The following is a 25,180-nucleotide window of genomic DNA, read 5'->3' on the forward strand; positions in this document are numbered from 1 at the left end:
GCGGGCGCAGCATGACGCCCCGTGAGAGGGACCGCTATTTCACCGTTGAACAAATGGGGAGGATGAGGCCCCCGCACGGAGGCGACCTGTCCTGCGTCACGCAGCAAATGCAGGGTCCACTCAACCATCTGGGGGCTTGGGTATCCCGGGCCCGACCCCGTCCGGCTTCCAGCTACGACCCCGCCCTTCCCCACAAGAACGGCGGCGGAGTCCGGAGGGACGCCGGGTTTTAGCCCCTCCCCCTTTGGCCGTGGGGCCGGGGCGGGGCGCGGCTGCCAGATGTCGGGGCGGCGGCGGCGGGAGCTACGGAGAGCGAGGAGCCGCGCAGCCAGGCGGAGGCTGAGGGCGCCGCTGGCCGGCCCGCCCAGCCCTCTCCGCGCGGCTCCGCCGGGGTTCCCAGAGGAGCCAGTAGGCTCAGTTGGGGCCCCGGCACGGACATGCACAGCGCTCGGCTTGACAGCTTCCTCAGCCAGCTCCGCTGGGAACTGGTGAGGCTCGGGAGCGGGTGCGGTTAGGGAGGACGCGTGCGGGGTGCCAGGCTGCTGCCCGGCCGGAACAGCAGACGGGTGCGGGGTGGCTGCAGCGTGCCCGTCCGAGGCGGGATGGGGGCGGCGCGGGGTGGGGGCGGCGCGGCTCATATGGCTCAGATGGTCCGCGTCGGGTTTCGGAGGGTTGGGAACTGCGCTGAGCATCAGATAACAGCATCCAGCTGGCCGTGCTGCTGGAACGGCGCGGGAGGAGAGAGTGGAAGGGGAACTTCTTTGGGGGTGGGGCATGGGGCGGCAAGGGACTAACGAGGTGCTAGCACTGCTGTGAACGCCCCCTACTTCAGGCTGGCCTATGCCTCCCTTCTCTACCCCTCACCTAGCAAGCGCTCTTTCTGTGAAAAACGCTTTGGGCTTTGGGAGCTGAATCCCCCTCCAGTCCTGGGCAGGACCTACTTCCCTGCTCAGGCCCACAACACTGCCTGCCCGCCCGCCCTGGTGGCGGGTGTCGACTTGCCCAGCCCTGCGTGCTGCAGCCTGCCGGACTGCCACCAGGTCGGTGAATGAGAACCACACCAGCTTCGAGTGCCAGCACCCCATGCCTGCCCTGTGCTCACTAGCACCCTGCTGCCCAGGCCAGCAGGCCTATCTAACCCTCCTGGACCCTCTGTACTCTGGGCTGACCTGGTGACAAGTGATACCTCTCTGACTTCTGCCCTCTCTTCCCCTCAGTTGTGTGGTCGGGACACAGGCTCACCCCCGATGCCTGGTCCCCTGCAGCCAACCCCCCAAACTGGCCCAGATGTGCAGCCCCGCCACCAGCTTAGGGCCTCAGGTGCCTTGGAAGAAGACTCAGTCTGCTGTGTGGAGGAGGAGGAAGAAGAGGCAGTGGTGACAGAAGACAGGGGTGCAGCCTTGGGAGGCCCCAGGGAGCATGCCCTGGACTGGGACTCTGGCTTCTCGGAGGTGTCAGGCAGCACATGGCGAGAGGAAGAACTACCTGTTCCCCAGCGCCCAGCACCCTCAGCACAGCCCCTTCGTAGGCAGCGCCTCTCAGTCAGTGGCCTCCCCATGCCCAGCAGGGCCCCTGTAGCCAGTGTACCACCTGTCCACCGTCCACGGCCCAAGTCCACCCCAGACGCCTGCCTGGAGCACTGGCAGGGACTGGAAGCAGAGGACTGGACAGCAGCCCTACTGAATAGGGGTCGCAGTCGCCAGCCCCTGGTACTGGGGGACAATTGCTTTGCTGACTTGGTGCACAACTGGATGGAGCTGCCTGAGACAGGGAGTGAAGGAGGTGATGGAGGTGGGCACCGTGCCCATGCTCGGCCCCCTCAGTTCCTGCTTGGCCTCTCCGAGCAGCTTCGGCGCCGGCTGGCCAGGGCTCGGCGGACAGCTATGGCAGGAAAGCGGCTGTCATGCCCACCTCGCCCAGAACCTGAAATGCCTGCGGATGTCTCACGCTTCGCAGCCCTCATGAGCTGCCGTAGTCGCCAGCCCATCATCTGCAATGATGTCAGCTACCTCTGACCCTGCCCTCCAGCCTGGGACAATAAAAGCCTTTTTTCTAGACTGTCCTGGCTTCATACCCCTGAGGCACTAAGAGGCAGCCCCAGCCCTGTGAGGCACTGCCCAGGCAGACAAATCTGAAGAGCTTTTTGTCTCTGTGTGAAGGTCCCTGTCATGCCCATGTCACACCTGTGTGCATTAGTGCACTGTGTTCTATCATCCGTCCTCTCCACTATGCCTTCCTTCAACAAGCATTTATTGAGTGCCTACTGTGGGCTTACAGTGCAGTGCTTGGGATCCAGGACTCCATTGAGCTAGGTGATGGGGTGGCTGCCTTGTCACAGCTCATAGTGCAGAGGTGGAAAGGCAGTGTCTTCCTCTTCACCCTCACAGCTCAGCTCCAGCACCAACACCCGCAGCCCAGGAGCAAGTACCTGGCCTGTCACCTGCTGAACCAGTTCTGTCACCCTAGTGGGGGTGGGGTTTAGGGGAGATTGGAGAGGTGAGCAGTGGCAGGCAGTGGGCAGCCTGGCATGGACTAGAGAGGGTGCTGGCAGGCCATCAGGAGCCCAAGCCAGGAGCAAGAGCTACTCAAGACAGGAAACATCTGAAACTATTTTAGGAGCAGCTGGTGAGGCAAGCAGGAGGCAGGAAGCTATGGGTCCCTTGGGAGTGGGCTGTGAAAGGGGGGCTGTGCAGCGTGTGGGGAGCCCATGGGGCTGGCCAAGTAGGCAGCTCCTGAAGACTCCTCCTCAGGCTCTCGGCCCTCACCCCACCTCCAGCCTTTTTTGCTGGCTCCATTTGGCAAAAGAATGCTTGGGAAGATGTGAGGAGCCCAGAATGGGGCTGGGAAGACAGAAGGCTGTGTGGCCCCTAGCCCCAGCCTCCAGGGACTGGTGGAGCCTGTCTAAAGCCCCGGGTGGGCTCACCTGAGGGGCAGGCGCAGGGCCTGCTTTTCAGGCGACCATCCGGCGGAATAGAGCAGGGCTGGGCCGTGCAGCAGCATCCTCACCCTCAACCCGTGCTGCTCCTAGAGGGAGAAAGGTCAGACACCAGCTGGGCCGGGCTGGGCTGAGCCTGGGCGTTGGGGTAGGGACAGGGCACACCTGAAGATGAGCCAGTAGCAACTCCAGGGTCCTCTCAGGCTGCCCAGCTGGTACCTTCAGACGGTCCCAACAGGTCCACTTCAGGTGATGGAACTGGAATGAGGTAGAGGAGGAGGAGAGACTTCTTACCTACCCCCAACCCCCATCCCAGTTACCAGCAGCCTTTCCTAGGGGAAGAGCTGGACTAGCAGGAAGCAGGAGCCAAGGGGTGGAGGGTTGGGGGGAGGTGGGATCTGGGCCCAGAGTCTCAGCCCCCTCCCCGCCCAGGCTGGGGCCAGCACAGGAAATGGGGCTATGGGGCCCGCACAGGGAAACAGACGATCCATCACATGGGCCAGTCGTGAGGGTGGGGGATGAGGGGGTGGTGCTTCCTGAGGAAACCCACAGCAGGGCCCCTGCAGCCTCTGATAAAGCTGCTTGTTCCTCAGAGACAAGGCTGGGAGCTGAGGGGCACATCCTGTCCCCCAATCTTATATGTATTGCCAGTGCCTTGGGCTACTCATTGGGACACGGGCAAAGGCCACAGTGACCACCAGGGCCCCACTGTCCCAGAGACGCCAGCAGGGATACAATGCATACAGGCTTCCTCCTCCTGTCCCCTCTTTCCTTCCAAGAGTCTTGGGGTTCTGGTACCTAGAGCTAAGGACAGAAGGGCAGCTAGCAGGTATCTAGAGACAAGGACAGGGGGTGCCTATCAGCCCCCAAGAAAACACTGGGGTCAAGCTGAGACTAGGCTAGAGGTGAGATGGGGGCTTCTCCTTGCCCTGCTCCACTCCGTGGACAAAGGCAGCCTGTGTGCTGGTTAGGGGCAGGGTGCCTTAACAAAGGGGCTCTGTGTACTATGTCCAGAGGGACCCCAGGCTGCTGAGCAGAAGCCCAGTGCTGGCCCATGACCTCTGCCCTCTCCCCTTGTGAGGGCATTCCTTCTACCCCCATCCTTGCCCCAAGGAAATGCCAGCTGCAGAGCCTGAGCACATGGCTGGAGGCATTCACAGCCCTGCAGTCACAAGAACACAAATCCCCACAAGCCCAGGAACACACACGTGTGCCCACATGTATCTCCATGCAGACCCACATTGAGGACACAGGAAGATGGAAGCCCTGCACTCCCATCTGACACACAGATGTGCAAACTTGCTCCTTCCATACCCACACTCCAGGGATACCCAGACCCCGGGTGCACTCACACCTGTGACACAAACACAGGGCTGCAGACGCCACACCTCTAGTGGCAAGCCTATTACCCTTTAACTCAGCTTGCAGGAGGTAGGCCAGGGCCCCTGTACCATGCAGGGGGAAGCTAGACTCTTTCTGGGGCTGAGGCCCTGGTCCCCTCCCCCCCACCTACCCCTCAGGGGTGCTCCAAGGAAGGAGGGGACTGTAGGGGATGTCTGGCTCCACTAATGAGTTAAAGCTGCAGCTCCCCCAGATCCTGGGCTTTGGAGGGTTGGGGGTGGGGATGGCTGACGGCTGCTTCCTGTGTCTGACGGGTCCCAGCCTGGCTTCATAGCAGGAAGAAGGCTGGAGGGAGTCTTCAGGACTGCTGCACAGTCTGAGTCTCAGTGAGAGCTGGCAGCTAGATTGGGGCCTGTGTGGGCAGGTGCAGGGGAAACCTAGGCCTAGTGGGGCTAAGGGTGGGGTATCATGGGCTCACCGTCTGGATGGCTGGGGCGAAAGGCATATAGCGGATGAGGTAGTTTTCAGCCAGATGTACGTAGCTGTGGCGAAAGGCACTACGAGGCCGTGGCCCACCCACCACCTTATACAGCTCTAGGCCCAACAGGCCTGCCACGGCTGCTGTAGTGGTGGCAATGGCTGGGATAATCTGGCCCACAATTCGCTTACTCTGCCAAGAACAAGAGATTTTGTGTGGGCCCAAGACGTAGGGCCAGGGTTTGGCCCCCACCTCCAGGCCCGAGCCTCAAGGGGTAGGGTTACCTGGGCACGGCTGATGGGTGGAATCCCATAGTTCTGACATCGCAGGCTAGCTGCCGCTGCCACAAAGTCCACATGGAAGTTGCTGTCATCATCCTGTAAGGTCCAAGTCAAAGTAGTGTTAACACTGCAGCCGTGCCCCTCACCATGGCCCACTGTGTGCCACTGCACAGGTCTCCACACAGTTCTGTGGGGGGGTGCCCCCCATCTCCTCTTGATCAGACAGGCTGAGGTTCAGGGAATGTGAGCTGCTTCCAGGGCCTTGCTGGGAGAATTCAGGCCAAGGGGCTCCAAAACTACCTTATTAGCTCCTGACTTTTCTCCACAAACTCCCCAGCCCCACTCCTCACTGCCACTTGGGGTCCCACCTTCTCAAACATCAGAGGTTTCAGGGGAGGGCCCACAGTCCAGAATTCCAGGGCTTTGTTCAGTTCCTTCAGCTGCTCAGGGCCTGTCAGGGGAGGGGATGTTGAGGCAGTCCTTAGCCCCTGTCTCCTGCACTCTTCCTGGAGCCCTGTGCCTATTCTTGGTCTTTGCCAAGCCTGTCACTATTCCCTGATCAAATCAAGAAGCCCCCTTAATTAATGCTACAATCTCCCCTCTAGAAGCCCCAGTCTTCACCCATTTGTGTGCATGACCTCTGTGACTCTGTCCTCACTTGCAGGCCATAGCTAGGCACTCCCCAGGAGCCAATGGATTTATTTACTTATTTATTTTGCCAAGAATCTGCCACAAGAACTGGGATGTGGTATAGGCAGCAGGGAGAAGACCTACTGAGGGACCAGAGAATAAGCCTGAAACTATGGAGGAGTGAGGTTAGGAGGCCTGAGAGGTAGCAAATTGGCTGTAGATCCCCTAGGGCCTATCTTCCTTCTGCAGCACAGGCTGAGGACAGTTCAGGTTCAGGCCTCTGAAAGACAGCATGGGGGGCCAGGGCCAGGAGCCTCACCAAACTCAGCAGAAGCTGAAGCCAGCTCTAGATTACTAGCAAAGATGGGGGCCATCTGTTGGGGGTCAGGCTGTGGCAGCAGCTTCAGCAGCTCCCTGAGTGCAGTTGAGTCCTGTGAGCCAGGCAGCCCATGCATCTGGGCATACAGGTTGGCAGCTGCCAGTACGTAGAGGAGGTGCATGTCCTGCAGCCAGACCAAGAACAGGAGCAGAGGCATGGGTGTGAGTGAGCATGTATGGGTGCATGGGGTAGGGGTCACTCTCCATTTGTGGATCTGTTTGAGTGCCTGCCTTTGCCTCACATGTAGACACCCATATGTGCACAAGCATGGCTGTCTCTGGGCATCTGCGCATCTCTGCAGAATGCAGAAATGCCAACCTCTGCTCTGAGGGGCCACATCTCTATCTTGGAGCTCCCTAGGGAATCCCACTCACTTGGCTGGTGTCAAACTCCAAGGGCTGGGGACACTGTTTGGGACCCGACCAGAAGGGAGTTCCATCCTCAAGCACCTAGGTAGGTAAGTAGAAGCTGCTGGGCTCAGTCTGGTCCCTCTGAGCCCCCAGCATCCCAACCCCTAGCCACACACTTTATTAGGTGGGAAGTGCCTCAGCAGCTGTTTGATGCCATAATGGAAGCAGAGTTTCCAGTGGCCAAGAGCCCACGCCACACAGTCTTGCCAGTTCTGTGCACGCACTCTCAGGACCCCAAGCACCGGCTTCAGTAAAGTGAGTGTCTGTGGCCCATCCATGTCTGCCAGGGAAGTGTGTGCCCTGCAGAGAGAGGAAGAAGTGTGAGACTGAGTCCTGCAGACTCGTACTTGGAGCCCTGGACTCCTATCTGCCTCTGTTGGTGGCCTTACTGTTGGTGGTGGTTGATGGTCTCTGCAGACAGTCGGAAGAGTCCCTCAAACTCATCCCGGGCCCACTGTGGAGGAGGGAGGAAGAGTGAGGTGTCAGGTGGAGAACAGGTCTGCAGCTGAGGGCTGAGCTGGGTAGGGTGGGAGTCTCCAGGGTGCTTCCTACCTGCAAGGTGTGCTCGGCTGTGCTAGGGAAGTGCCGCACGGTACAGACAGGGTAGGGGGCATCCTCAGAAGCTGCAGCTGAGGCAGGGGCTCTGTAGGCCTCAGTCACATGTGGCATGAATACTTTAGCACTGCCCCGGGTGCCCAATGTGCCTGCCTCCAGCAGTGGCTTCAGATAGTGGGTGCAACGAGCAGCTACATAGCGCCCTGGCAAGGGAACAGCGGGTCAGAAGTGGGGCTGGCACAGCTGTGGGCAAGGGACTGATCTCCAAAGTCAAGCACTCACGGGCCTGGAAACTGTCCAGGGCAGCAGCCACGCCATCCACATGGGAGAAAAAGTTATCCCCATAGATGTGCTCTGTGGTGGGATCCAGTGGGTAGGTAAGCGGGATCACCTGTAAGTCTGGGTTCAGGCGCCGGGCAGCTGCTGCAGCCACCTCTGCCTTGGGTCTCTGGGAAGACAGCAGGAAGATGTTGGGTAGGAAGCTGTATGGGAGGACGGTCTGGGATGCAGGAGTGTGGGGAGGGATCAGTACTCACACCAATGTCCTGGGACCTGAAAAGGAACTGACGGCTGAGATTGGAGCGCTCTATGTGGTCCATGTCGACAACAGTCAAGCCCCTGCTGTTCCTGGCCCCCAGTCCCACTAGGGCAAAGACTTTGAGCAGCTCACAACCAATGGCACCAGCACCCACCTGTTGGCAGGAACAGCCTTAGCCAGAGAGGCTGGGCTGGCTCTTCTAAAGGCACTCCCAGTCTCACCCCACAGCTCACCAAGAGGTAGTGCTGGCGGCTCAGTTTCTCCTGAAAACCAGCCCCAAACACTGCAATTTGCCCATCATAGCGGCTGCCTCTCTAGGGGACAGAGATAGGGGTCAGTGATGGCTACTGGCCTGCATCTCCTTCTTACAATGAGTTTTCTGAATCAGGACCGGGAGGCCATTCCTTATGTTTCTCCCCTAGTCCTGATTTTGGACAAGGCTTGTACCCCTATCCCAGGCTCTCACCGGGGCGCAGTCCTCAGGACTGGGAAGGAGCTCCCCATCTTCCGGAAGACAATCGAGGGCATCAAAGTAAAGCCACTGGTCCAGAGGCATGAACTTCCTGGAGATTGCCTAGGGGCAGCACTTCAGGCTGGGCACTGCTGCCACCTCCTGACCCCTTCAGATCCTGGCTGGAGGCTACACCCAGGTTGGTGAAGCCTCCAGGGCTGCTATCTGGTGCTGGGTGCCCTCTGACACACACACCGATCTCCACATCTTCCCAGTACCCCCCACACCTATGCCTGTGCCTACCTTCAGCACTTCCTGGGCAGCTACTGCACCCAGCATGGCCACCATAGGGCTCAAGACACCTCCACTGCTTAGGGCAACTGTCCGCACTAGGGCCTCATCCAGTGGCTGTTCCAGTGGCTCTTCCTCTGTCCACTTCAGTGGCTCCAGGTCCTGGGCCAGGCCCACCACGGTCTCTGCATCAACCTGTTGGTAGGACTCTGTGGCACAGTAGCCCCAGCCTGAGCTCCACTCCTGACTCAAATCCTTCCAGCCACCCTCCATCCACCCTGTTCCACAGAAGAGGAAGCAGAAGCCTGGGTGGGAAGGCCTGGCCCTGCTGCCAGCCTGTGCAGCACCACCAGAGGATGTCCAGTACCAGACAGCAGCACAAGAGGCTTCACTAATCTAAGTGCAGCTTCCAACACAGATCTGAGGCATCAGGGTGTAACAGGGGTCCCCAGGATGTGTGCCTGGCACTTCCATGGAACCAGCCTCTACTCTAAAGGCTGCAGTGTTGGAAGATCAAACTTGGATTTGTGAACGGTCATTGTTACCTCTGGCAGATGGGACCCCAATAAATGACAGAGGCTGGGGGTGGGAGCAACAGGGCCACTCACAGGATCCCAGGGCTGGGGTGGCCGGCCATGGAGATGCTGGAACTTGTGCAGTGCACAGAAGGCCTGATGCAGGCAGTGGGCACGGTGAACTTCCTGGGAGCTCTGGGCCACCACATGGGGCTGGAGCAGGGCTGTGTCCAGGGACTTCTGCAAGGGCACCTGGCTCAGGGTCTAGTCCAGAATGCTATGGGCCCCTCAAGGCAACCAAGCTCCCCTACCTCAGATGCACTTGCACTCACATGTCTCACAGTCTTGGGTCTCTTGACTTCAGTGATAGCCCCACCACGCAAGTACCGAGAGAAAGTTGTTGTGTCTCCGATCTCCAGGGACCCATCCTCTGAGGGAGGTCCAGTCTAGTCAGTATGATCCTTGAGCCTGAGTAGTTCCCACACCCCATCCTATCTTGCATCTGTGTCCCAGACCTTGCTGTACCCTATAGAAGATGGAGGGAGAAAAACCCATTCCAAGGGCCAGGCTGTGCTCACTCCCAGTGGAGGCTTGGGTGCTGCGCCTGGAGTTGGAATGGGATTGGCTTACCCCGCACATGGATAGACCGGGGATCACAGTCGTTGAGCTCAACCATTCCCTCAATTCCTGAGAAAGTCACCAAGTCTCCGTCACGGAAGTAGTGGGTATTGGCCCCTTTCCTCAGAGTGAGAATTCCAGGGGAGCCCTGAGTAGGAGGAGGCTTGGCTCAGGGGTACCTGGACCTGCCTTCCACAGGCCCTGGCAGCCTCTCCTTGGTCAGCAAGTGAATGTCTACAGCTCAGCACCCACCTGGGAGATGTGCTGGATGGCAGCTGTCAGGGGTTCTGCCTCTGTGGGGTCCTGCACAGTGAAGTCCTCACCAAAGTCACAGAACAACTGCCTGAGATGGGGTGGTAGGGGTCACTGAGGCAGCTTACAGGTTGTACTTAAGGATAGGGGATACTAGGGCAGGGCCAGAGGGCCAGAATTGGGAAAGGAATGCAAGGAGAGGCTTGGGAACTAGAATTTGAGAGGGTTACTGGAGCAGGTCTGGAGGTTAGGTTGGAGGAACCAGAGGGCAGGACTGGGGACCAGAATCAGAAAGGCATGCTGGTATAGACCTGAGGCTGGTTGGAGGGGCACTGGAGCAAGCCTGGAGCTGAGGACAGCATGGGGCCAGTTGCTGGCTATAATACGGTAGGCCGGGAAGGCAGTCTTACTCACCCCACAAGGCCTCGGGTGTCAGCCGCCAGAAAGCAAACTCCATGCTTATGGCACAAGGTACCCACCTTCAGCTGCTCCTCCAGCTTCGCAGCAGTCAGCACCACCACCTGGGTGGACACTGTGATCAGCAGGGCTAAAACCACTGCCCAGCCCTTCCTGCTCTTGAGGGCTGCAGGCCTGAGCTGACCTGGAAGTCCAACAGCAGGTCCTCAGTGATGTCACCCGTGTGCACAACGACCTGGACAGCTCTGTTGAGCTGAGCCAAGAGCTCTTGAGAGACCTCAGCTCTGCTCCTTTCCAAGTCCTGCTCTGAGAGGAGAAACTAGGGAGAGAGCCAGTGCAGCCTGAGCAAAGACAGGAGTCCTCTTGGGCCATGCCCCCACCTTGGTCTGGCAGCCCATAGCCCCCCAGGACACTTACCTGGGCAGCCAGGTCGGACCAGCAGGTGGGGTGAGGATCATGCAGAGTAAGGCTGCCCACACCCATCAGGACCAAGTTCTTGGCCACCTCAGCCCCCAGGCCCTGCAGGCCTGACACCAGGACCCTGGCTCCCTGAATCCTCTGCATGGCAGGTGAGCCCAGCACATACCTGTGGATGGGAAGCAGGAGGCAAGCAGTTGCAGATCAAGGTCTGAAGACCATCCCCCATTCTCCACCCCTCACCTCGGGCCTCACAGCTGTCTTGAATACAGCTCCTCATCCAGCAGCTTCGAAGCATCTAGGGCATCCATCCTCAAACCTGGGGCCGAACAGTAGGCTGCAGCGCTCAGAGAGAGGGTCTTTGTTTAGGAGGCGGTGACAGTAGGGGCCAGTGCCCTGCTGTAGCTAGTGCAAACAAGAACCAAGGCCAAGGGAATAAGGGACGCTGCTGGTCACAGCTCTCTTCCTGGCTCCTCTGGAGAAAAGAAAAGTGAAAGTGAAACTATGCTCTGAGCAGGCTCCTGATCCTGCCTCCAGACTCCGGCCCCAGACAGGCCAATCAGGGTCTAAAACCTGGGATGAGTTCCAGGACTCCAAGAGGTGATCAGTCTCTGAGTGTCAGACCTGAGGGTGGGAGGCATGGGGCAGCCACATTCATACATGTTCTTATTTTCCTTTTAGACTTTTATTTTGAAATAATTATAGACTTGCAAGAAGTTGCACAAAAAATAGTGCAGAGAGGGCCTGTGTACCCTTCACAGGTGTGTCCTTTTGCCTTCTTTTTTTTTTTTTTTTTTTGAGACGGAGCCTCACTCTGTTGCCCAGGCTGGAGTGCAGTGGCAGGATCTCAGCTCACTGCAAGCTCCAATTCCCGGGTTCATGCCATTCTCCTGCCTCAGCCTCCCCAGTAGCTGCGGCCATAGGCGCCCGCCACCTCGCCCGGCTAGTTTTCTGTATTTTTTAGTAGAGACAGCGTTTCACCATGTTAGCCAGGATGGTCTCGATCTCCTGACCTAGTGATCCGCCCGTCTCGGCCTCCCAAAGTGCTGGGATTACAGGCTTGAGCCACCGCGCCCGGCCCCTTTTGCCTTCTTAGGAACCTGGGGCCAGTTCTCTGGGAGATGGACCACTGTTTCTCACGAAACTTCATAATAGCCAAACCAAGTGCTGTCTTAAGTTCTTTTTCGTTGTTGTTGTTAATTTAGGTGAAATTCATGTAACATAAAATTAACCATTTTAAAGTGTACAATTCAGTGGCATTTAGTGCATCCACAGTGTTGTTCAACCATCACGTCTATCTAGTTCCACAATTTTTCATCACCCACAACGAACATACCAAACACATTCAATAATTACCATATATGTGGCTGGGCGTGGTGGCTCACGCCTGTAATCCTAACACTTTGGGAGGCCAAGGTGGGTGGACCACCTGAGGTCTGGAGTTCGAGACCAGCCTGGCCAACGTGGTGAAACCCCATCTCTACTAAAAGTACAAAAATTAGCCAGGCATGGTGGCATGTGCCTACATGTAATCCCAGCTACTCGGGAGGCTGAGGCAGGAGAATTGCTTGAATTTGGGAGATGAAGGTTGCAGTGAGCTGAGATCAAGCCACTGTACTCCAGCCTAGGCAACAGAGTAAGATGCAGTCTCAAAAAAAAAAAAAAAAAAAAAAAAAAAAAAAGAATTGCGAAACGTAACCTCTTATGTCTATTTTCTTTCACTTAGAATGTTTTCAAGGTTCACAGAGTTTATAGCCTGTATCAATATTTTGTTCCTTTTAATGGCTGAGTAACAGTCCATTATATGTATCATACCACAATTTGTTTATCCATTCATCTTTTGATGGACATCTGGGTTATTTCTAACTTTTGGATTTGTGAATAGTGCTGCTATGTCCTTTTTTATTTATTTATTTATTTATTTATTTTTTGAGACAGAGTCTCACTCTATTGCCCAGGCTGGACTGCAGTGGCATAATCACAGCTCACTGCAGCCTCAATCTCCCGGGCTCAAGTGATCCTGCTGCCTCAACCTCCCAAGTAGCTGGGACTAGAGGTGTGCACCACCACACTCAGTTAAAGTGGTTTTTGTTTGTTTGTTTGTTTGTTTTTGAGACAGGGTCTTACTCTGGTTGCCCAGGCTGGAGTGCAGTGGTGTGATCATTGCTCACTGCAGCCTCAGTGTCTTGGGCTCAAGCAATCCTCCCACCACAGCCTCCTGAGTAGCTGGGACCACAGGCATGCACCACCACATCCAGCTAATTTTTCTTTTTTTTTTTTGAGACGGAGTCTCGCTCTGTCACCCAGACTGGAACGCAATGGCACGATCTTGGTTCACTGCAACCTCCGCCTCCTGGATTCAAGTGATTCTTCTCACCCAGCCTCCCGAGTAGCTGGGATTACAGGCACCTGCCATCATGCCTGGCTAACTTTTGTATTTTTATAGAGATGGGGTTTCACCATGTTAGCCAGGCTGGTCTTGAACTCCTGACCTCAGGTGATCCACCCGCCTTGGCCTCCCAAAGTGCAAATTTTCTTTTTTTATTTTTAGTAGAGACGGGGTTTTGCCATGTTGCCTAGGCTGGTCTCGAATCTCTGGACTTAAGCAATCTGCCCACCTCAGCCTCCCAAAGTGCTGGGACTACAGGTGTGAGCCACCGCACCTGGCTTTGGCTAATTTCTTAATTAATTAATTGTTTTTGTAGAGATTGGGGTGTGGGTATTGCTATCTTGCCCAGGCTGGTCTCGATGAATGCCTGGCCTCAAGCGATCCTCCCACCTCGCCTTCCCAAAGTGCTGGGATTACAGGTGTGAGCCACCGTGCCCAGCCTGATTCTTGAACAAGTACTATGTTGCCCAGGCTGGTCTCAAAATCCTGGGGTCAAGTGCCTCGGCCTCCTAAAGTGCTGGGATTACAGGTGTGAGCCATGGTGCCCGGGCTGTTTGCAGTTTTTTTGGGCATATACATAGAATTAGAGTTGCTGGGTCATATGGTAATTCTGTGTTTGTTTGTTTGTTTGTGTGTTTATTTTGAGACAGGATATCACTCTGTCACCTAGGCTGGAGTGCAGTGGCTCAATCTGGGCTCATTGAAGCTTCAAATTCCCTCCCAGACTTAAATGATCCTTCTGTCTCAGCCTCCCAGGTAGCTGGCACTACAGGCATGCACCACTATGCCTAGCTAATTTTTTGTAGAGATGAGGTCTCACCATATCGCCCAGGCTGGTCTCAGACTCCTGGTATCAAGCAATTCTCCCACCTCAGCCTCGCAAAGGATTACAGGCATGAGCCACTGCGCCTGGGTTTGTGTTGAACTTTTTGAGGAACCACCAAACTGTTTTCCCCATTTTATATTCCTACCAGCAATGTACAAAAATTTCTATATATCCACACTGTTGCCAATAGTGGTTATTTTTCTTTCCTTTTAAAAAAAAAATTATAATCCCAGCACTTTGGGAGGCCAAGACAGGCGGATCATGAGGTCAGGAGATCGAGACCATCCTGGCTAACATGGTGAAACCCCGTCTCTACTAAAAATACAAAAAAATTAGCCGGATGTGGTGGCAGGCGCCTGTAGTCCCAGCTACTAGGGAGGCTGAGGCAGGAGAATGGTGTGAACCCGGGAGGCGGAGCTTGCAGTGAGCCGAGATCCGGCCACTGCACTGCAGCTTGGGCGACAGAGCAAGACTCTGTCTTAAAAAAAAAAAAAAAATTACACCAATCCTAGTGAATGTGAAGAGGTATGTCTTTATGGTCTTTTGTTTGTTTTCATTCAATAACATTTACTGGGTGTGACAGAAGTACTAGGTACAGAAACCAGGGCTGGATTTTGAAGTAAAATGCTATCTTTAATAGACTCCAAAGAGTATTTAAGGAAATTCAGTATCCATTCCTGCTTTTTAAAACTCTCATTAAAATAGAAAGAGATAAAAATTTTAAATTGTGGTAAAATATACATAAGATAGAATTTACCATTTAAACATTTAAGTGTGTAATTCAGTGACATTTAAGTACATTCACAATGCTGTGTAACTATCACCACTATCTATTTTTAGATCTTTTTTTTTTTTTTTTTTGAGACAGGGTCTGGCTGTGTTGCCCAGGCTGGAGTGCAGTGACGCCATTTCGGCTCACTGCAACCTCTGCCTCCCAGGCTCAAACCATCCTCCCACTTCAGCCTCTGGAGTAGCTGGGACTACAGGCACAGTGCTACCACGCCCAGCTAATTTTTGTATTTTTTGTGGAGACAGGATTTCGCCACATTGCCCAAGATGGTCTCCGACTCCTGAGCTCAAATGATCTGCCTGCCTTAGCCTCCCAAAGTGTTGGAATTACTGGTATGAACCACCATGCCCAGCCAAAAATTGTTTTAAATTAGCTGGGCATGGGCCAGGCATGGTGGCTCATGCCTGTAATCCCAGCACTTTGGGAGGCCGTGGTGGGCGGCCTTAGGTTAGGAGTTCGAGACCAGCCTGGCCAACATGGCGAAACCTCGTATCTACCAAAAATACAAAAATTAGCTGGGCGTGGTGGCGGGCATCTGTAATCCCAGCTACTCAGGAGGCTGAGGCAAGAGAATTGCTTGAACCCAGGAGGCAGAGGTTGCAGTGAGCTGAGATTGTACCACTGCACTACAGCCTGGGCAACAGAGTGAGACTCCATCTCAAAAAAAAAAAAAATTAGCTGGGCATGGTGGTGTGCTTCCTTAGTCCCAGCTACGGAGGAGGCTGAGGCAGGAGGGTCTCTTGAGCCCAAGAGGTGAAAGGTGCAATAAGCCATGACCACGCCAGTGCACTCCAGCCTAGGTGACAGCCCTTGTCTCAAAAAAAAAAAAAGGTGGGGGACAGGCATGGTGGCTCACGCCTGTAATCCCAGCACTTTGGGAGGCTGAGGCAGGCAGATCACGAGGTCAGGAGATCAAAACCATCCTGGCTAACATGGTGAAAACCCATCTCTACTAAAAATATAAAAAATTAGCCGGGCGTGGTGGCGGGCCCCTGTAGTCCCAGCTACTTGGGAGGCTGAGGCAGGAGAATGGCGTGAACCTGGGAGGCGGAGCTTGTGGTGAGCCGAGATGGCGCCACTGCACTCCAGCCTGGGCGACAGAGCGAGAACTCCATCTCAAAAAAAAAAAAAAGTGTGTCTCTCCCCATCCCCCCATTGTATCCCCGCATTGCATCCCCCATTGGCTTCTTCTCTTACCGTGTGGTCTCTGCACATGCCAGCTCCATGTTGTCTTCTGCTGAGTACAAGCAGCCTAACGTCTTCACCAGAAGCAGATGCTGCTGCCACACTTCTTGTACAGCCCAGACATCTGTAAGCCAAATAAAGTTTTTTTTTTTTTTTTTTTTTTTTGAGACGGTCTCACTCTGTCTCCCAAGTTGGAGTGCAATGGTGCAAACATGGCTCACTGCAGACTCCTAGGCTCAAGGAATTCTCCCACTTCAGCCTACCAAGTAGCTGAGACCACAGGCGTGCACCACCATGCCCAGCTAATTTTTTAAAATTGTGTAGAGACGGGGTCTTACCATGTTGTCCAGGCTGGCCTCAAATTCTTGAAAGCAAGTGATCCTCCCATCTTGGCCTCCCAAAGTGCTGGGATTATAGGCGTGAGTCACCATGCTCAGCCGAGATTATTATTATTATTATTTTTTGAGACAGAGTCTCGGTCTGTTGCCCAGGCTGGAGTATAGTGGTGCAATCTCGGCTCACTGAAACTTCCACCTCCCCAGTTCAAGTGATTCTCCTGCCTCAGCCTCCCAAGTAGCTGGGATTATAGGCATGCGCCACCACGCCTGGTTAATATTTTTCTATTTTTAGTAAAGACGGGGGTTTTACCATGTTGGCCAGGCTGGTCTTGAACTCCTGAACTCAAGTGATCTGCCTGCCTCAGCTTCCCAAAATGCTGGGATTACAGCCGTGAGCCACTGTGCCCGGCTGAGATTTTGTATGACTGATTCAATACCCTTACTAGTTATAGGTCTATTCAGGTATTCTATTTCTTCTTTGAGACAGTTTTTTTAGTTTTTGTGTTTCTAGGAATTTATCCATTTCGACTATGTTATATAATTTGTTGGCATAGAATTGTTCACCATATCCTCTTATAATTTTTTTTTTTTTTTTTTTGAGACAGGGTCTCGCTCTGTCTCTCAGGCTGGAGTGCAGCGGCACGATCACAGCTTACTGCAGCCTCAACCTCCTGGGTTCAAGCAACCTTCCCATCCCAGCCTCTTGAGTAGCTGGGACCTGGGACCTGGGACCACAGGCCCGTGCCACCACACCCAGCTAATTTTAGTACTTTTAGTAGAGTTGGGGTTTCACCATGTTGGCCAGGCTGGTGTCCAACTCCTGGACTCAAGTAATCCACCTGCCTCAGCCTCCCAAAGTGTTGGCATTACAGGTGTGAACCACCTTGCCTAGACTAGTTTGTTCTTTTTCTAGTTCTTTCAGGTATACAGTGAAGTTACTGATTTTAGATCTTTTTGTTGTTTGTTTTTTGAGACAGGGCTTCACTTTGTAGCCCAGACTGGAATGCAGTGGCATGATCACTGCTCACTACAAATTCTGTGTCCCGGGTTCAAGTGATCCTCCCATCTCAGCCTCCCAAGTAGCTGGGACTACAGGCCTGCACCACCACGCCAGGATAATTTTTGTATATTTATTTTGGTAGAGATGAGAGGTTCGCCATGTTGCCCAGGCTGGTCTCAAACTCCTGGGCTCAACTGATCCTCTCACCTTGGCCTCCCAAAGTGCTAGGATTACAGGCATGAACCACTGCACCCAGCGAGATCTTTTTTTAAAATACAGGTTTTTACAGTTATAAATTTCCCTTTTACAGCATCCCATAAATTTTGGTGTATTGTGTTTTCATTTTCATTCATCTCAAAGTGTTAATTTCCCTTGTGATTTCTTCTTCGACCTATTGATTGTTTAAGGTGTGTTGTTTGAAAGTCATATGAGCTGGGCATGCTGGCTCACACCTGTAATCCCAGCACCATGGGAGGCTGAGGCAGGAAGATGACTTGAACCCAGGAGTCCAAGACCAGCCTGTGCAATATAGTGGGAACCTGTCCCTACAAACAAAGAACAAAAAAACCCTCTAGCCAGGTGTGGTGGTGTGCACTACTAGTCCCAGCTATTCAGGAGGTTGAGGCGGGAGGATCGCTTGAGCCCGGGAGGTCGACATTGCAGTAAGCCATGATCATGCCACTGTACTCCAGCCTGTGTGACAGAGTGAGACCTTGTCTCAGAAACAAAATAAAACAAAAAGTCTTATCAAGGAGGATGAAGGAGCAGAGAGTTCCAGGAATCCATCTCTCCACAGCAAAAATTGAGCTAGTTGAAACTATCTGAAGCAATCATTTTGGAAATCTGGTCTAGTAGAACATTTTCAGCATCCAGGGGAGAGGTTGATGAAGAGGCTGGTAAACTTCAGTAAATTTTCACTTTTCTCATAGCAGCTGCTGCCTCCAGTCCAGTGATAAACATCTACGTGGAGAGCTCCTATAGAACCTTTCTTCTACACACACAGTTTCCCCTATTGAAGTTGCTCCCAAGTTTTGGCAATTATAAATACAGCTGCCATAAATATTTATGTACTGAGTTTTGTGTAAACATCATTTTTTTAAATGCATTTGCTAGCTTTGGGTTTTTAAAAACTTATTTGGGGCCCGGCGCGGTGGTTCACGCCTGTAATCCCAGCACTTTGGGAGGTTGAGGCGGGCAGATCACCTGAGGTCAGGAGTTTGAGACCAGCCTAGCCAACATGGCGAAACCCCATCTCTACTAAAAATACATAAATTAGCCAGGCATGGTAGCAAGTGCCTGTAATTCAGGAGGCTGAGGCAGGGAGAATTACTTGAACCCAAAAAGCGGAGGTTGCAGTGAGCCAAGATCATGTCATTACACTCTAGCCTGGGCAACAGAGCAAGACTCAGTCTCAAAAATAAACAAACACTCATTTTGGTCTTTGGAAAATAATGAAAAGCACAATTGCTGCATTAAGACTACGTTTAGCTTTGTAAGGATGCCTTGGGTGTGGTGGCAATGCCGGGATTAAGACTACGTTTAACTTTGTAAGAATGCCACAGATGTGGTGGCTAGGCCGGGCACGGTGGCTCACACCTGTAATTCCAGCACTTTAGGAGGCCTAGGTGAGCGGATTGTCTGAGCTCAGGAGTTTGAGACCAGCCTGTGCAGCATGGTGAAACCCCATCTCCTCTAAAAATACAAAAACATTAGCCAGGCATGGTGGTGCATGCCTGTAGTCTCAGCTACTCGGGAGGCTGAGACGGGAGAATCACTTGAACCCAGGAGGCAGAGGTTGCAGTGAGCCTAAATCAGGCCACTGCACTCCAGCCTGGGTGACAGAGTGAGACTCTGTCTCAAATAATAATAATAATAAAAATACAAGGCCGAGCGCAGTGTAATCCCAGCACTTTGGGAGGCAGAGGAAGGCAGATCACCTGAGGTCAGGAGTTCAAGACCAGCCTGGCCAACATGGTGAAACCCTGTCCCTACTAAAAATACAAAATTTAGCCAGGTGTGGTGGCACACACCTGTAATCGCAGCTACTCGAGAGGCTAAGGCAGGAGAATCACTTGAACTTGGGAGGTGGAGGTTGCAGTGAACCGAGATCACGCTACCGCACTCCAGCCTGGATGACAAGAGCGAGACTCCCTCTCAAATAAATAAATATACAAAAATTGTTGAGGTATGGTGGCAAGAATCTGTAATTCCAGCTACTCGGGAGGCTGAGGCAGGAGAATCACTTGAGCCCACGAGGTGGAGGTTGCAGTGAGGTGAAATCACCCCACTGCACTCCAGCCTGGGCTACAGAGCAAGACTCGGTCTCAAAACAAACAAACAAACAAACAACTGCCAAAGCGTCTTCCAAAATGGCCATATACCATTTTGCATTCCTACCAGCAATGAATGAGAATTCCTATTGCTTCACATCTTGTCAGCATTTGGTGGTGTCAGTGTTTTGGATTTTAGTCATTCTAATAGGTAAGTAGTGCTATCTTACTATTTTAGTTTGCAGTTCTCTGATGACATGTGACGTTGAACATCTTTTCATATCCCTACTTGCCATCTGTATATTTTCTTTGGTGAGATGTGTATCCAGATCTTTGCTCATTTAAAAAATTGGGTGATATGGCCAGGGGCAGGGGCTCACACCTGTAATCCCAGCACTTTGGGAGGCCAACGTGGGAGAATTACTTGAGGCCAGGAGTTTGAGACCAGCTTGGCCAACATGACGAAACCCCATCTCTACTAAAAATGCCAAAAATTAGACAAGTATGGTGGAGCACACCTGTAATCTTACCTATTCAGGGGTCTGAGGCATAAGAATCGCTTGAACCTGGGAGGTGGAGATTGCAGTGAGCCGAGATCACGCCACTGCACTCCAGTCTGGGTGACATAGACCCTGTCTCAAAATGAATAAATAAATAAAAATAAAATTTGAGTTATTTGTTTTCCTTTTTTTGTGTGTGAGACAGAGCCTCACTTTGTCAGCCAGGCTGGAGTAAAATGGTGCTATCTTGGCTCACTGCAACCTCCGCCTCCTGGGTTCAAGCAATTCTCCTGCTGGGATTACAGGTGCCTGCCACCAAACCCAGCTAATTTTTGTATTTTTATTAGAGACGGGGTTTCACCATGTTGGTCAGGCTGGTCTCAAACTCCTGACCTCGTGATCTGCCTGCCTTGGCCTCCCAAAGTGCTAGGATGACAGGCGTGACCCACAGTGCCTGGCCTGTATTTTTTCTTAGAGATGGGGTTTCGCCATGTTGCCCAGGCTGGTTTCCAACTCCTTGGTTCAGGCGATCCTCCTGCCTCGGCCTCTCAAAGTGCTGGGATTACAGATGTGAGCCACTGCATCTGGTCTAATTCCAAAGTTTATATGGAAAAGCAAAAGGCCAAGATTAACCAATACAATATTGAAGAAGAGCAAAGTCAGAGGAATGACACTTCCTGACTTCAAGACTTACTACAAAGCTATAGTAATCAAGACAGTAAGAACTGGACATGGTGGTTCACATCTGTAATCCCAGCACTTTGCGGGGCTGAAGCAGGAGGATCACTTGAACCCAGGAGTTTGAGACCAGCCTGGCTACACGTGAGACCTGGTCTCTATGTTAAAAAAAAAAAAAGGGTGGGGGGCTGGGTGTGGCAGCTCATGTCTGTAATCCCAGCACTTTGGAAGGCTGAGGCAGGCAAATCACCTGAGTCAGTTCAAGACCAGCCTGGCCAACATGGTGAAACCCTGTTTCTACTAAAAATATAAAAATTATCTGGGCATGGTGGCAGGCGCCTGTAATCCCAGCTACTTGGGAGGCTGAGGCAGGAGAATTGCTCGAACCTGGGAGGTGGAGGTTGCAGTGAGCCGAGATTGCGCCACTGCACTCCAGCCTGGGCAGCAGAGCGAAACTTCATCTCGAAAAAAAAAAAGAGAGAAAAAAAGAGAAGGAAAGAAAATCAAGACAGTATGGTATTGGCAAAAATAGACCAATGAAACAGAATAGAGCCCAGAAACAGACCCACACAAATATAGTCAACTGATCTTTGACAAAGGAGCAAAGGCAACTCAATAGAGAAAGAGTAATCTTTTCACAAATAGTCCTGGAACAATTGGCCATCCATATGCAAAAATAAAAAAAAAAAATCTAGACATATCTTAGACCTTTCACAAACATTAACTCAAAATGGGTCATAGACCTAAATGTAAAATACAAAACTATAAAACTCCTAAAAGATAACATAGGGGAAAATCTAGGTGACCTTGGTTTGGTGATGACTTTTTTCTTTTTTGTTTTTTTGAGACAGAGTCTTGCTCTGTTATCCAGGCTGGAGTGCAGTGGCACAATCTTAGCTCACTGAAAACCTATTTACTTTTCAACTTCAGAGTTTTTCAGGGATAGTTTGTCAAAAAAATTCTTCCTGTGGCCAGGTGCGGTGGCTCACGCCTGTAATCCCAGCACTTTGGGAGGCCGAGGCGGGTGGATCAACTGAGGTTGGGAGTTCGAGACCAGCCTGACCAACATGGAGAAACCCTGTCTCTACTAAAAATACAAAATTAGCTGGGCATAGTGGCACATGCCTGTAATCCCAGCTACTCAGGAGGCTGAGGCAGGAGAATTGCTTGAACCCAGGAGGCAGAGGTTGTAGTGAGCAGAAGTCACACCATTGCACTCCAGCCTGGGCAACAAGAGCGAAACTCCATCTCAAAAAAAAAAAAAAAAAAAAAAAAAAAAAAAGGCCGGGCTCAGTGGCTCATGCCTGTAATCCTAGCACTTTGGGAGGCTGAGGCTGGCGGATCACGAGGTCAGGAAATCGAGACCATCCTGGCTAACATGGTGAAACCCCGTCTCCACTAAAAAAATACAAAAAAAATTAGCTGGGTGTGGTGGCGGGCGCCTGTAGTCCCAGCTACTCAGGAGTCTGAGGCAGGAGAATGGCGGGAACCCGGGAGGCGGAGCTTGCAGTGAACTGAGATCGCACCACTGCACTCCAGCAGCCTGGGCGACAGAGCGAGACTCCATCTCAAAAAAAAAAAAAAAAAAAAAAAAATTCCTGTGAGTAGGCCATACTTCCCTGTTTCTTCATATGCTTTATAATTTTTTTGAGAACTGAATATTCTGGCCAGGCACAGTGGCTCACACCTGTAATCCTAGCACTTTGAGAGACTGAGGCGGGCAGATCCCTTGAGTCCAGAAGTTTGAGAACAGTCTGGGCAATATGGTGAAACTCCATATCTACTAAAACTACAAAGAAATTAGGCCAGGCGCCGTGGCTCACACCTCTAATCCCAGCACTTTGGGAGGCCGAGGCAGGCGGATTACCTGAGGTCGGGAGTTCAAGACCAGCCTAACCAACATGAAGAAACCCCATCTCTACTAAAAATACAAAATTAGGCCAGGCACAGTGGCTCACACTTATAATCCCAGCCCTTTGGGAAGCTGGGGGGGGGGGGGTGGATCACGAGGTCAGGAGTTCAAGACCAGCCTGGCCAAGATGGTGAAACCCTGTCTCTACTAAAAAAAATACAAAAATTAGCCAGGTGTGGTGGCAGGCACCTGTAATCCCTGCTAGTTGAGAGGCTGAAGCAGGGAATTGCTTGAACCTGGGAGGCAGAGGTTGCAGTGAGCCGAGACTGCACCACTGCACTCCAGCCTGGGCAACAGAGCGAGACTCTGTCTCAACAACAACAACTAACCGGGTGTGGTGGCGCATGCCTATAATCCCAGCTACTCGGGAGGCTGAGGCAGGAGAATCGCTTGAACCTGGGAGGCAGAGGTTGCAGTGAGCTGAGATTGTGCCATTGCACTCCAGCGTGGGCAATAAGAGTGAAACTCTGTTTCAAAAAAATAATATTGCCAGATGTGGTGGCCCATGCCTGTAGTCCCAGCTACTCGGGAGACTGCAGCCTGGGTGACAGAGACCCTGTCTCAAAAAACAAAACAAAACAATAAAAATAGAACAACAAAAAACCACCCAAAACGGAATATTCCGAGTATTTTTTTGTGGTAACTCTGGAAATCTTATTCTCAAATTCCTCAGGGATTGTTCAATTTTTTTTTTTTTTTTTTTTTTTTTTGACACTGGCAACTCTGTTGCCCAGGATGGAGTGCAGTGGTACTATCTCGGCTCACTACAACCTCTGCCTCCCTGGTTCAAGTGATTCTCCTGCCTCAGCCTCCTGAGTAGATGGGATTACAGGCATGTGCCACTGCACCCAGCTAATTTTTTGTATTTGTAGTAGAGACGGGGTTTCACCATGTTGGCTCAGATGGTCTAGAACTCCTGACTTCAGGTGATCTGCCCACCTCGGGCTCCCAAAATGCTGGGATTACAGGTGTAAGCCACCGCACCAGGCCTAAATTTTTGCTTGTTGAGGGCTGGAGCCATCTGTGATTTTTCCAAACTAGTTATGCAAAGTGTGTGTCTCCTGTGTGTGTGTTGTCACTGAAGTTTGTTATCTCTTATAATGCTAAAAACCTCAATTACTTTTGCACCAATCTAATATTTTATTTTGCAGCAACCTAATTCATTTATTTATTTATGAGACAAGGTCTCACTCTGTTGCCCCAGCTGAACTGCAGTGGTATAATCACTGCTACTGCAGTCTCCAACTCCTGGAATCAAGCAATTCTCCTGCCTCAGACTCCCTAGCAGCTGGGAGTCTGCAGGCATGCACCACCACACCTGGCTAATTTTAAAATTTTTTGTGGAGACAGGGTCCCACTGTTTTGCTCAAGCTGGTCTTGAACTCCTAGGTTCAAGTATTCCTCCTGCCTCAGCCTCCCAAAGTGTGAGCCGCTGTGCCCAGCTTCTATTATCTCTGTAGTCAGCTAGTGAGTGAGCTCACAAAGATTTTTTGGCTTAAAAAACAAACAAAAGCCGGGCGCGGTGGCTCACGCCTGTAATCCCAGCACTTTGGGAGGCGGAGGCGGGCGGATCACAAGGTCAGGAGATCGAGACCACGGTGAAACCCCGTCTCTACTAAAAATACAAAAAATTAGCCGGGCGCGGTTGTGGGCGCCTGTAGTCCCAGCTACTCGGGAGGCTGAGGCAGGAGAATGGCGTGAACCCGGGAGGCGGAGCTTGCAGTGAGCCGAGATCGCGCCACTGCACTCCAGCCTGGGCGACAGAGCGAGACTCCGTCTCAAACAAACAAACAAACAAACAAACAAAAAAAGGCACGGGTCCTTTAAATCTTCTGATATGTTGCCAAGGTGGGGTGGAGGGGGGTATTAATGCAGGAATTGTATCTAAGAGGCTGAAACCAAGACAAGCATCTCAGAGTACCTCCAGGTCCACCAAAGCACACAACCCCCAAATTTTTGGAGGGCAAGGTCCCCAGACCTGTTCTGGCACCAGTCAGCTGCTTTCAGAACTGGTGCTGTTATCCCCACAGCCGGGTGGGGCTGAGGAATGGGAGTAGCAGCTGCTTGATTCACACTACTTTCTTCATCTAGCAACCCCCTTGTTAAATGTCTGATCAGGAACCAGAGTTCTGAAACGGTTGATTATAATCACTGCTCTTTTCAGCTCAATGCTTGCTTTGATCCAGGAACCAACCCCTGGAGCTTCCAGTTCCACCATTGTGCATGCCTTCGCTCCACACTCTTTTGATTACTATAGTTTTATAGTTAAGTTTTTAAATTGGGAAGAACTTTATCTTTTCTCTAAAACAATTTCAAAAAAATGTTTTGGCTATTCAGAGCCTCTTGCAATTCCATATAAATTTGAGAATTAGTTTTCAAATTTCTGCAAAAAACAAGGGCCATTGGAATTTTGATAGGGATTGTATTGAATTTGTAGAATGCTTTGGGGGTTATTGCCATCTTAATATTAAGTCTTCTAATCCAGGAACACAAGATGTCCATATATTCAGGTCATAAGTTCAATTTTTGGTAACCATCACACCTATTTCCAAAACTTTTTCATCACCCCAGACAGAAACTCTGTGACCATCAAGCAGTAACTCCCCTGCCCCCTCCCTCTATCCCATGCTAACTTCTATTCTGTCTCTGTGAACTTGCCTGTTCTAGACACTTCATGTAAGTGGAATCATACAATAGTTGTCTTTTTGTGTCTGGCTTATTTCACCTAGCTGCCATAAGTTCTTAACCTATACGCAACACAGATCCCCACTTTATTTTTATTTT

At 52.0% G+C, this 25,180-nt stretch overlaps 3 protein-coding genes across 5 annotated transcripts in view; 1 reads left to right on the forward strand and 2 right to left on the reverse strand.

The window, feature by feature from the left end:
- Positions 1-2,058, forward strand: part of INKA1 (inka box actin regulator 1) — a 119,639-nt gene extending 117,581 nt beyond the window's left edge. The window contains exons 1-3 of one of the 2 annotated variants that reach the window (XM_050780982.1): positions 259-262; positions 331-488; positions 1,218-2,058. In XM_050780982.1, the coding sequence (XP_050636939.1) occupies positions 438-488; positions 1,218-2,015 (849 nt within the window). In that variant the 5' untranslated portion in view covers positions 259-262; positions 331-437 and the 3' untranslated portion in view covers positions 2,016-2,058. The other variant, XM_050780983.1, reaches the window with a different exon arrangement.
- Positions 2,059-2,233: 175 nt separating this feature from the next.
- On the reverse strand, positions 2,234-10,856 carry UBA7 (ubiquitin like modifier activating enzyme 7). Of its 2 annotated transcripts, none has more exons than XM_050780750.1 (24): positions 10,764-10,856; positions 10,509-10,677; positions 10,276-10,410; positions 10,089-10,195; positions 9,675-9,765; positions 9,435-9,570; positions 9,137-9,234; positions 8,898-9,044; positions 8,302-8,484; positions 8,014-8,121; positions 7,781-7,861; positions 7,546-7,701; positions 7,292-7,457; positions 7,007-7,212; positions 6,844-6,908; positions 6,571-6,754; positions 6,419-6,493; positions 5,985-6,168; positions 5,404-5,486; positions 5,039-5,131; positions 4,755-4,946; positions 3,101-3,193; positions 2,924-3,024; positions 2,234-2,462 (listed from the first exon to the last, which is right to left on the reverse strand). In XM_050780750.1, exons 1-24 carry the CDS (start codon positions 10,817-10,819, stop codon positions 2,333-2,335), a joined length of 3,039 nt encoding a protein of 1,012 aa, XP_050636707.1. In that variant the 5' UTR covers positions 10,820-10,856; the 3' UTR covers positions 2,234-2,332. The 2 variants fall into 2 exon arrangements, with proteins under 2 accessions (XP_050636707.1, XP_050636708.1); XM_050780751.1 differs by having other exon boundaries at positions 10,752-10,839.
- A 4,910-nt stretch (positions 10,857-15,766) lies between these two features.
- The window catches only part of TRAIP (TRAF interacting protein), a 40,043-nt gene continuing 30,629 nt past the window's right edge, over positions 15,767-25,180 (reverse strand). The window contains exon 16 of the mRNA XM_050780885.1: positions 15,767-15,822. The gene's annotated coding sequence lies outside the window, so the exon portion shown is untranslated. The remainder of the gene's footprint in view (positions 15,823-25,180) is intronic.

This window comes from Macaca thibetana, chromosome 2, assembly GCF_024542745.1.
Source record: "Macaca thibetana thibetana isolate TM-01 chromosome 2, ASM2454274v1, whole genome shotgun sequence".
Lineage (NCBI taxonomy): Eukaryota > Metazoa > Chordata > Mammalia > Primates > Cercopithecidae > Macaca > Macaca thibetana.